Source organism: Strongylocentrotus purpuratus, unplaced genomic scaffold (assembly GCF_000002235.5).
Source record: "Strongylocentrotus purpuratus isolate Spur 01 unplaced genomic scaffold, Spur_5.0 spur5_contig_842, whole genome shotgun sequence".
NCBI lineage: Eukaryota > Metazoa > Echinodermata > Echinoidea > Camarodonta > Strongylocentrotidae > Strongylocentrotus > Strongylocentrotus purpuratus.
In genome coordinates, this window is record NW_022145549.1 from 491,644 (window position 1) to 504,293 (window position 12,650).

The following is a 12,650-nucleotide window of genomic DNA, read 5'->3' on the forward strand; positions in this document are numbered from 1 at the left end:
AGGACATCCCTTAGTGTTATTATTTCTCCATATCAGCTAGTGGACTTCAATGAAGATGGTTCACAGAACTACATAGAAGTAAGTGATGTAAACACTATTGCCTTTGTTGATATTTTTACTAAAGTGAATTTGTCATGCAAGGGGGATAGTTATACTCCGCCAAAGGAAGAGATAGAAGAGCTCAGGAAAAAGTCTGATAGTTTGGTAAGAGCAAAAACAACTAGATGTACTTCTAGAAGACCAAGGGAGCGAGAGCAAGACAGCTTTGATGGCACTGTGCGAGTGACCATTCGTCCTGAAGAGCCTTCTTCTAACCAGTGTCTCGGCCATGATTCAACATCTGAAATGGGAGAGCCTGGAGATCCAAAACAACACAGTAGCCATCAATGCACACCATTACACAGCACCCATGATTGCCAGCAACACACGACAGTATCACTCAAAGAAGTTGCTGGCTATCCGATCCCGCACCCAGCTCTACCAGAACTCATTTTTCCCTCGGACAGTAACTGCGTGGAATGCACTTTCAAAGATCACCCTTGACGCTACTTCACTGGAGGGCTTCAAGGGAGCGCTTCCACCCAGCATCTAGACCAAGAACTAGATAGTTTATTCCTCAGCACTATACATCCTGACTTATGGATCCTGCTGAGTATCGTCGTAGAAGTAGAAGTAATAAGACGATCTAAAACGTACACGTACTGCGACTGAATATGTCACCTAATGCAAGCCTGATAATTTTACTCAAAACATCAAGACTTGTGAAGTTTACCACAAATTACGGCTTTTTAATACCCGTAAGTTTTCTGTTCGTAACAGCAAATATAGTTGCCTATCTATTATCTTGGTTAGTACATGTAGATCAGTCACACTTCCTATTGGACCTTGTGTGTATTCATCATGACTGTATTTGAAAAAGATCTCTATGAAAGTGTCCAAAGAAAGTACAAGAAAAATGGTTAAAACATAGAGTAAACATAAAGGAAATATTTGCCATATATGAAAAGGAGTGTATAAATTGTTTTATACTAGGTCATTTGATATACAGATATACAGATATACAGAGTGAAATACAGATATAGTTGTTGCCAATTTGAGGAGGAAATCCCGACTCATTTAAACCTTTCAAAAACTCTGTACCTCTATCTATGGGTTAGAACAATACAGGCTTCAAGCAGCTGCAAACCTCTATACCTATTGGCCCTTGTGTGTATTCATACCCGTAATCATCATGTATTTAAAATAGCTCTGTTTTGATAGTGTACAAACAATTAAAGTACAATAAAAGTGCATTTTAGTGAACATAAAAGGTAACCATGTCATATTGAAAAGGAATGTATAAATGGTTTATACTAGGTACAACAAAAATTCTGGTGTACTTTGAAAAATCTTTTAATTAAAACAGGAAAAGTCCTTCAATTAAAACAGATGCTAGAGGTACTTGTAAACTACATGTAGTATGGTACAGTTTACTGATAAAGAATTTTATTGAAAACTGCAAAATGATTGGCCATTGTATTATTACAGCTAAAAAAATGTAATATTTAAAGTTTGAAATTCTTAGACATGGGTCCGTATTTCACAAAAAATTCTTAGACATGGGTACCTATTATTTACAGCAAAAGGACCCTTGGATGTGGGTATGGGTTTGGAGGTCTCAGCCACACACCTCCGTCCGACTAAAATCTGAGTACCCCCCCCCCCCCCCCCCCCCCCCCCCAAAGCGCAAGAAGTACTCCAAGATAACCAATTTCTTCCAGGTATCTACTAGAAGAGAAGAAAAAGATAAAGAAGGTGAAAGTTCTGCCCTGCAAAATGAACCAAACATAGATCAAAGAGACAAGGAATCTGAGAAAGAAGTTCCAAAACCAATGTCCTTACAGAGGCAAATGATGAACATGATCTAAGTGGTCCTTCCACCATGTCCACAAGCAATGAAGGAGGGGAAAGAGATGAGGAAGGATTCCTTGGAAGTTAACCAAACCAACCTAATGCATTTGCCCACTGGTAACACAATACTTTCACAAGTTGATTTTTTGTTGGTAATGTCTAAATTTTGTTTAAAAATAGATGATATCAGTCTGGTAGGCCTACACTGCAGGCAAGAGTCAGGACTAACATTTAGCATGTTATTAATTTTATTACCACTCATATATTCTCTGAAATGTTATCTTTATTGAGGGTGACTTGAAAAAGTTAATAACTTGGGAGGGAGGGGGTGCAACCTGCCACACGCTTCTACCTCTTGGTTGCTTTGATACATTGCCAAAAATATTTTGACACCTTTCATCCCCCCCCCCCCCCCCCCCCAACCACGGATACAAATCGACACCCATGCTACCCGCTGTTGTGCTGCTCTTGTTGTTGAATAGGCCACTTATTTTGAAGACATTATTGTCGATTATTTCACAGAGAAACCAGAAGAGGTAAACAAGAAAGCTGTCAAGAGAGCTCAAGCTGGCAAAATTTCTGATGGTAAGTCTTTAAAAAAATTGATATCATTGTAATGTTTTGACATGCCATAACTTACCAGTTGAAAATGTATTAACCAACCCAAAACTTATTTACAGGAGTGAAATATGGCATTATGTTCATTATCATACATGCTTTCGTACACGCCCTAAACTAAACATGCATATTAAAAGTCGGGATGGATTCTAAATTTTAATACAAAACCCAAGATATTAAAATAATTTGAACGCAATACAATGGCATTCACATGGTCACCAATATGAATCTAATTTTGAAACTTATTTCTCATTTTTCTCTTCCCTAGGTTCAGCAGATGACATCAATACCATGGAGAATTTAGTGTATATTGTGCAATGTCAGAGACAAGACTCATCTTCTCCCAGCCCTTATACCTCTCCTTTCTAGCCAGCTAACTTTTCTTCTCTTAACACATCTGTCTCTCACGATAACGCCTCTTCTTTCTCTGCCTTCTCTCCTCCTGACACCTTCTCTGCTCCTAGCATTGCTGCCTTCTCTCCTGACACTTTCTCTGCTCCTAACACTGCTGCCTTCTCTCCTCCGGAGTCTTCCTTCTCTGCTTATGAAACTTTCTCTGCTCCTAACACTGCTGCCTTCTCTCCTCCGGAGTCTTCCTTCTCTGCTCACGAAACCTTCTCTGCTCCTAACACTGCTGCCTTCTCTCCTCCGGAGTCTTCCTTCTCTGCTCATGAAACCTTTTCTGCTCCTAACACCTCTGCCTTCTCTCCTCCGGAGTCTTCCTTCTCTGCTCATGAAACCTTCTCTGCTCCTAACACCTCTGCCTTCTCTCCTCCGGAGTCTTCCTTCTCTGCTCATGAAACCTCTGCTCCTAACACTGCTGCCTTCTCTCCTCCGGAGTCTTCCTTCTCTGCTCATGAAACCTTCTCTGCTCCTAACACCTCTGCCTTCTCTCCTACGGAGTCTTCCTTCTCTGCTCATGAAACCTTCTCTGCTCCTAACACCTCTGCCTTCTCTCCTCCGGAGTCTTCCTTCTCTGCTCATGAAACCTTCTCTGCTCCTAACACTGCCACATTCTCTCCTCCGGAGTCTTCCTTCTCTGCTCATGAAACCTTCTCTGCTCCTGACACTGCCACATTCTCTCCTCTGGAGTCTTCCTTCTCTGCTCATGAAACCTTCTCTGCTCCTAACACTGCTGCCTTCTCTCCTCCGGAGTCTTCCTTCTCTGCTCATGAAACCTTTTCTGCTCCTAACACCTCTGCCTTCTCTCCTCCGGAGTCTTCCTTCTCTGCTCATGAAACCTTTTCTGCTCCTAACACCTCTGCCTTCTCTCCTCCGGAGTCTTCCTTCTCTCCTATCACATCTTTCAATCATCCTCAAACCTTTTCCCTCACTCCTCATGTCACTCCTAATGCCACTCCTAACGCTTCTCATGTCTCTCACGTCACTCCTCATGCCACTCCTCATCTCCTCAAACTTCTCAACCTCTTGATAACACAGACCCAATGGGAAGTGTATTTCCAATTCTGCATTTTTCTACATGTGTGTTCTCCAAATTGTATTGTCTATAAATGTGAATATACCTTAAGCATAGAACAATGCATGATATAAGGAAATCAAAAATATTGTAAATTTATTGATAAGGTTTGTATTGGAGATACAGATTGGATCAAAAGGGCAAATAAAATTGCTTAAGCATTAATTCCCACCAGCCTAAAAATTTGTGCCAAGCACATCCACATGAAAGAAAAACAATTTTTTTCCTTAAATTTCCAGATTTGGGTACGGAAGTGAGGTTTTGTCTTCTGTTAAATTGAAAATTAAATATTAGCAACATCCAGACTAACTGATTTCATGATCATCAATTGCACTTACTGAGATTTACTGTGAGCACTTTAATCAATCAATAGTGATAATATAAAACATATCGGTCAAAGATTTCTTATAAACTGTGGTTTTGTTTTCTGTTTGCAAGTTCCACTTATGATTAATAAAAAGGACAATAAGTACAACAAAATCCTTGTACGATCCAAGGAGCTCCATTCCCTAATCACGAAGGCAGGGGCCTCACTAATGCCTGTTGTCATCCTGTTGAATGGAGCGATTGATTTGGTCTTTGCCAAGGAAGAACTTGCAGAGTCCGGGGGCATGGGCAAAAGGAAAAATAACAAGGCGCCCCTGGACTCTGCAAAAGTTGAAGCAGTGCAAGGTATGTCAGCATGTTCTAATATATCATACAAAGTGAACCTATTTGATCAGTTAGAGCCTTTCCTATTTTACAAGTAGTGTACCAAAGTTGTCAGAATGTCTGCTTCCATATTGAATCATTCAACATATCTGTCAGTTTATCCAGAAACTTTCATTTTATCTTGCAGAATTCGTCTTAGCCTTGTCAAAGAAGAGGGGATAGGCAATGCTAACTCCAGCAGACGTATCCCGAAAGTTTGCATACAAGGTCACAAATGCAAGGAAGGATTTAAAAAAAAAACATTATAAGATAATTAATCAGTAATTAAAGGTACTATATCCCATTTGCAGCCAACATCAAAATTAAAGTGGTATAATCTTGATTGTTTGTTTTTTCTCAGCTGTCTATCTCATGACTTGTTTTCAGGGAATGAAAGTCCAAACTGGAGAAGAAGTTGGAGACTCCGAAGCCCCGAAGTCAAAAGAAACAAGATAGATAATGTGGTATCATCAGAGAGACCAAAAAGACATGTGATTATGATTTTCTTAAGTCAAGACAATCATTAATTTGTGAAGCAAAATCCATGAATGCACAAAGTTCAATTAAATTTTTTCTGTGAATATAAGTTTATACCCATAACATTGTCAACATTTGATAAAATTTGCTTTATTTTGATAAACAAAACTTTCATTTATTTCAAACAGGGAATACCAAACCTTGGTAACACATGTTATATGACGCAACGGCTCAAGTGATTGGAGCCTCCCCATTGGCGCAGAAGTATCCAGGGCAAACAGAGCACAAGATTCCATCATTAGAAAAAATCCTACAACTGAAGGCAGCAAGAACAAACTGCGGGGTCAAGTAGGCTGTCATGGAGATTAAATAATTGATGCCCAAATACGCCAACAATGAGCAACATGACGCCGGGAAATTCCTGCGGGACATCATCACATCATCTTGCCTGCAGTGTGGTGCAGAATGTTCTTTTCGAAAGAGGTATACCTTTCTTTCAGAAAACCAGATGAAGGAGCAACAGCAGATGTCCCTTTTTCAGACTCAAGAAGACTTCTGACCAACTACATGAGAATGGAATGGCAGATTATTCCTTTTTTCAGAGGGTGCAGTTGCCTCTAGCTGCTCCGGTATAACCAGGCCACTATTTTCTGAAAAAGATAACTCACAAAATCTACAACCAGAGGATTTGATAGTTGATGGAGACGCATCATTGCCTCCGACTGAAAAACTAAAAAATCAGGCACGGAGCGGACATTTTTTTGTGATTTATACTTGCTTGCTTACCATAGGATATGCTTGTGAATATATATTTTTGATCAAGAGGGGTATAAGGAGGGCCGTTGCAAGAATAACTACAAGATCAAGCTTCTTGATCACAATATAATGATGAAGGAGAACCGGGAACGTAAATCACTGGAGCTGATCGCAATTATATATACATATTTCTTTCTTTTTCACAATCAGTCCTGTGATAAATGCAAGGAGGCACTAGTAGACAGGACAGATGAGGCTCCAGAAGTCTACTTGCAACTAATCAGGTTGAAAGACAATTCAGGTGGTTTCCTTTTTCAACATTTCCTCCAAAAGGAACAAGCGATGTCATGAGATCATTGACAGGGATGATGCTGACCGGCCATCATGGAAGAGAGGATGGTATTGATGAGATGTGAAAGATAAGGATGGAGCAGGATGAGGTAAAAGATGAGGACAGAGCTGCCAACCTTGTGCGACCAAAAAAGGGAAACATGATGGCAAAAAAAGGGAATTTCAAGCAAAAAAAGGAATTCATTATAACGAAACTTACAACCACCCGCAGCACACTTTTAATGCAGAAACGTCCATTCATCATGCTTTTTTCCCTCCATATTAGGACCTATAGTTTATTTACAAGTAACCCCTAGTTATTGTTTTAGGAGTATTATCAGCATTTCATTCTTTTTGAGAATATTTTTTCTCTTCAAGTATGTTTTCAAGTATGTTTAAAACTTACGTTTTCTATTGAATTTGTGATCAAATCAACATTTTAGGGCAGTTTGATAACGAAAACTTTTCATTGACAGAGTCCAATTACTATTAAATCTTATATAGATTGTTGAAACGCTCACAGACATGACGACATCGGAAGATTTTAAACCAGGAAAACTGCTACAGATGCCGTGGGACTACTAGCAGCGATTACTAAGTTTGCATTTGTCACTTGCCTATACACTGCTGGGTATCGTCTCGGGTATATAAAATCTGTGGGTTGGAATCTACAAAGGAGGCAGAGAGACATTTCATTGGGCTTGATGCAGGTGAAGATGGTTGAACAAAGGCTTCAACAGGTGAGTCAAGTCAATTATGTTTATGCATGCATTTAATGATCAAACATTAAAATTGGATATATTATTTTTTCCCTATTTGCTATAGATGTTTACCAAACTTTTCTGTAATTATTCAACTCCCATTAGATCTGGACCGACTGCTTAGAAAGTAAGCACCGTGAGATGTACGAGGCAGCATACACGTTGGGGAATGAGGCCGGCATTCGTCCTGCAAAACCAAGGGTGCATATCAATTCCTTCGCACTCCTTTTGGGTGATCAACCGACCCGCGCGCATTTTATATTACATGACATATTGTAAAATTCTCGACATCTTTTTACACTTTTCTTTACCATTAAAAATCGAAATTGAGTATAATATCCTCAATCGAGATATGAGAAGAAGGAAACATTTCCTTTACATTCTATGTAAAACCATGCCCTTACTTGAAAAAAAACCTCCGTCATTTTGACGTTAAACTTTACAATCCATTCCACTTTTTTTACTTTCTCATACATAATGTCCATTGATCGGCCGCACTGAGCTCGATTGCCTTTCAATATACCAATCTTCGACTTTGCAGCAACGCGTTTTGCGTCAAATGTGTAAATCCTCAATCCCAGACAATGACATATGATATAAGCTTTTCATACTTACAGCTAATTTTGATTGGTTCATTTTTAGCCCCGTCAATTTTCATGTCAAATCATGCTTCATGTCCCATTTTAGAAGCCCGACCCTGGGTTTTGTGCCAGCTAGCCGTGTATGCATACATGTACGTAATGCTATGCATACACATATAACTGAACATGCATAAGTACAGTACATGTACACACGCAGCGCAGCGCGTACGAGCGTACTGCACTACATTATACATCTTACTTTTCTGAACTCGAGAGTCTTTACTGCAACCTTTTGACCGGGCATTTTGACTCTTTTTTGGTAAGTGAAAATATTACAAATATATGTTTACATAAAAATTAATATTTTTTTAATTTTGACCTATCATTTGCTTTGCCTGAAAGTATTTGAAAATAAGATAAATGGAGTAGTACTAACTTGTTAAAAAGTTCAGACTAATCCCGACCAGCGCAGCAGCACAACGTAGTTTGTATATCAAATCTACTGTAGATGTGGACGGAGAAAGAGCGAATTGGTGTTCTTGACTTTGTCTTTGTTTTAGATCTTTTCTTCGAAGAGTTTGATTCTAGCAATGAAATTAAGCTAATTTTAGTAAAGTATGTAAATATGTGATGCTCTTCATGACATTATCACTTCATATACCATTGAGATTTGGGATCATTTACTGTACAAAAAAAATGTATAGACTATATCTGAGATTGAGAAATCTAAAAAATTAGATATGAAGCAGCATCGGCCATTTCATTGGGTCAGTACCATTATGAAAATAGGGGAACAATGAGTGGGATGGGTTTAGTGCCGTCACAATAAACTTGCGCATTACACGCGTACGTATAATTAGAGCAATTTATGCACCCCCAAGAAATAATGAACACGGCCCGACCTCTCTACACACAGAACTGCACAGATACCGCACAGTCCGGTCAAGGCGGTACGCGTAGCGTTAAACTGCCAAATTTACAGAAATTGTGAGGAGCGCTTTTGCTATGAAAGGAATTGATATGTGTGGGCGTCAAAAACACAAACCAAATTCTAGGGCAGTAGATGACTGTGGAGCCTAGGAATACCACAGGGTGAATCTGACCATTCCATTTGTGGATCATCTCTCATCAGAATTTTCATCAAGAGTCGGTTGAGGACAACTATGAGTGAGGAACAACTCAACGGGTTATCTCAAATGCTTGTACACAGACCAACACCCATCGATGTCAACATGGTTATTCAGACCTTTGCCCTTAAAAACAAGTGTAAGATGTGGCGTGCATCTGTGTTCGATGACCCCAATGACGTTTAGAAATACCAGGTAGGGGTAGCTTCAGACAGCCAGTTTCAAAAACTACGAAACTAGACCTCAACAAAAATTAAGTGACATTTAAAAAAAAAATCTGAAACGAGCACAAAATAATACCGGTAGTTGGTCTTATTTTTGGTGTATTTTGTAGATTCTTAGCAACATACATAACACTTTTGTTGGCAGCATGAACCCCCAGGTTCTAATCTTAGCAACAGGCATGGCAGTGTCTCAACTCAGGAACTGTGATCTCCACAGATGAACTGTTTACAAGGTAATCCACAAGTACACCTCCCCAGAAAAAAATAATGAAATATTAAGACAATGTGAATTTACAAAGATGATCACCGTTTTAAAGGGAAAGGACACTGTTTTGCAGGGTCAAAGTCAAAAGTTATGAGACTATGCTTGTTTTGTGGGAGAGAGAGAGATTGCCATACAAAAATAGAAATGGATGGGTCTTGCTCATTTGGTAGATATGTTTGTGAGAATAAAGACCAATTCAGAATTTCTGATTACTGAAAGTATATTTCAAGCCTTATTATTTCACTAATGCATAGAGTAAAGGAGGTTTTTGGGGGCCACTTAAGCATTTTTTGTACATTTTACTTTAGTAAATAGAAACAATTAAATTTTTATGACATAAAGTGTTGATACATATTCTTCCTTAATAAATAGTATATTCAACTTACTACGACAAGACACATTTCCATGGCAACAACGATAATTGCAAAAGCTTTCCGGGAGGTATTTTTCGTCCGTGACATTTATGCGCCATGTATGAGACATGCTGTTGTGTAACAAACAAATTAAAAAGGTAATCTGAAAATGATATCTATTGTTGATGTGAATATTTTTATGATATATAATCTGAAATGATATCTATTGTTGATGTGAATATTTTTATGATATATAATATATGCACATTCCTAAAGTATAAGTCATTTCCATGACAACAGGAATAATTGAAAAAAGCTTGTCAGGAGGTAGTTTTTGGCCAGCGGGGGTCGTTTAATTAATGCGCGATGTATGAGACCTGGAAGTGACATTACTTATGCCGTTGTGTGCTACTTCTTGTAGACGGCCACAGGAGCCATCTATCGCTCGAGGTGGCCGAGCTGTGCTTGGAAAACAAGATAATACTCTGTTTTCCAGCACATGCCTTGCACGTAATCCAACCGTGTGACTTGAGCCTCTTCAAGTCACACGGTTGGATTACATGTGAAGCTCCTGAAGGCACTTACATAGGACGCTCCCCCTCCGGCTGGATGAACAGCGAGTTTTTTGTGGTTATATTGCCAACTGTTTTATTCCCTTCCTCAAACAGAAGGGGGTTACTCTCCCAATCCTGCTCCTTGTAGACGGCCACAGGAGCCATCTATTTCTCGAGATGGCTGAGCTGTGCCTGGAAAACAGGATTATTCTATACTGTTTTCCAGCACATGCTTCACATGTGCTCCAACCGTGTGACTTAAGCCTGTTTAAGTCCCTGAAGGCAAAGTGGGCAGCCACCGAGAGGTCCCACAGGATGCACCATGAGGATGCTTCAGTCACCAAACTCACATTCGCACGAGGAGAGGAGACAACATCCGACCCCATGATTGCTTGGAGTGGGATGCTGAGAAGGCAATATCTAGAGCGGAATGGAGGACATTGTGAGAGGGCAGGATGGAAGACGAGGATTGGGGGTTGGTCAAATCCGTAAACATGTGAGGAGGCTCACTGAACAAGAAGTCAGAACAGATATTAGCAAACTAGTCGTGAAGGAGCATGATAATTTATGTGACATAAATTAATTCACATAAATTATGTGAAAGCTGTACAGATGCCAGTTCAAGGAGCTTGGTCGGCATAGGAAGGAGTGCAGCAAAAGAAGCTGTCCTGGAGGAATCTGTTTGATACCAGCCCTTTATTGCTACAATTCATGATTGGTTCGGCATATGCCACTGTAGCATCAACATCAAAACTGAAGCCTTGGGGATTAAGTGAAGACGATGCTTGCAAGCTTCGTCAACAGAGAGCAACGACTACACATATTCTTGCTGGCTGCTTGACAGGTCTCCAACAAGGCCGGTACACTTGGCGTCACAACCATGTACTGGGTACCACTGGGGATGTTTTGAAGACGAGGATAATAGTACACAACCAAAAGCCGACCCGAACACAAGCATCCTATATAAATTTCGTCAGGGAAGAAGAGACTGGAAATGGATCAGGCAGATATTCTACAGGAATGCAGAGGACTTGCCTTGATGGAGCCAGCGATTGGAACATTCAAATCGACTTGGGGGGAGAAGTTAATTTTTCCTCCATCCATTGTCGTGACAGATTTGCGGCGTATATAATGTCGTAAGTTGGTCCCCCACTTGAAAGAGGGTAAATCTTCTGGAGCTGATGGTACCTGATGAGGCAAATATGGATCCAAAGTGCTTAAATTCCACGAAGTGGTACCCACTAACGATTGGAGCCCTTGCCTGAGGACTCCTTGGTTGAAGGGGAACCAGCTCAAAAAGATCAAGGTTCCCAAGGAGATCAAGAGCAAGAGTGCTATCATTAAAGGAAAAGAAATACTGGTAAAGCATACATCAGTGAGAAGATGAGAAAACTAATGCCGAGGTCCGAGGTCCGCAAATTGGACAGCAGACGAGAAGAATTATCTTGTCCAACTTGTTTCAGAGAAAATAAGTGTAGTGGAATCTAAGAGAAACGAATACGAAACGGTTTCCCAAAAATCAAGTGTTTGGGAAGAAATTTCTCAGGAGTTTAATGCTCGATACGGACGGAAAGGGGGGAGGGGGGCTAAATCCTGTTTGGAGCAATGGAAACGAATGAAACAAATAGCGAAGACGGAATGGAGTCAGTGAGAAGACCAGAAAGCTGATGCCTGCGCGTGGGAAAACATATGACACCCACATGTACAGTGTTGAAGAAGATGTGACTCCAGAGTTTTCCTGTGCATCATACAATAAAGAAAGGGTCAAAATCCGCTCCTCCTTCTTCGATCTCAACAATCTTCAGAAGCAAAGAGAATGGATAGCAAGACATTTCAACGCAACAATGACAGATACAAATGGACAAGCCAGAAAACAGAGGCAATATGGAATGGTCTTGGAGAGTGCATCAAAAAAGAAGTGGTTCCAGGAAAAGACGTGTGTCTCCAGCGCCAAACAAAAATCCTATACTAGAAGGAAGCTTTCAGAGTATGGGACATGTGAATATCATAGGGGTACACAGAATCAGAAGGAAGATCTTGCAACCGACTACGCAAATCGTATCAAGGAGAAAAACACAGTGAGGGAGAAGAAGAAAAAAGCTAAGGAAAGAGCTAAGGAAAGAGCTAAGGAAAGAGCTAAGGAAAGAGCTAAAGAAAGAGCAAAGGAAAGAGCTAAGAAAAGAGCTAAGGAAAGAGCTAAGGAAAGAGCTAAGGAAAGAGCTTGTACAGATCCAACCTTCAACGCTGCTGTTTTTGACCTACGGCAAGTCATCTACATCCCAAATTCTGCCTGCTCTGAGCTTTTTTTACAAATGTAGATTAGCCAATTACTATTTCACCGTTTTCAGTCGTGGTACCAAGGAAGGAACTAGCTACCTATTGCATGAAGGGCAAACCAAACTCGGATCTTGTGAAATTGGTTCATACATACTTTCATATCTGTTTGGTCTCGATAACAATGGCATTGAAGAAGTAAGATATATTTGCCGATGGTTGCCCTGGACAGAATAAGAATTCTATTCTGCACAGTACGATGTTGACCTTCAT

At 40.1% G+C, this 12,650-nt stretch overlaps 2 protein-coding genes across 2 annotated transcripts; both read left to right on the forward strand.

Annotated features, from left to right (window-relative positions):
* The first annotated feature begins 328 nt into the window (after positions 1-328).
* Positions 329-6,823, forward strand: LOC115925442 (mucin-5AC-like). The gene is made up of 6 exons (XM_030989262.1): positions 329-505; positions 2,373-2,475; positions 2,777-2,811; positions 2,878-3,960; positions 4,507-4,657; positions 6,762-6,823. The coding sequence occupies exons 1-6, from the start codon at positions 329-331 to the stop codon at positions 6,821-6,823; spliced, it is 1,611 nt and encodes a 536-aa protein (XP_030845122.1).
* Positions 6,824-11,803: 4,980 nt separating this feature from the next.
* On the forward strand, positions 11,804-12,421 carry LOC115925444 (eukaryotic translation initiation factor 4 gamma-like). Its single transcript, XM_030989270.1, has one exon. It carries the CDS (start codon positions 11,804-11,806, stop codon positions 12,419-12,421), a length of 618 nt encoding a protein of 205 aa, XP_030845130.1.
* The last annotated feature ends 229 nt before the right edge of the window (positions 12,422-12,650 follow it).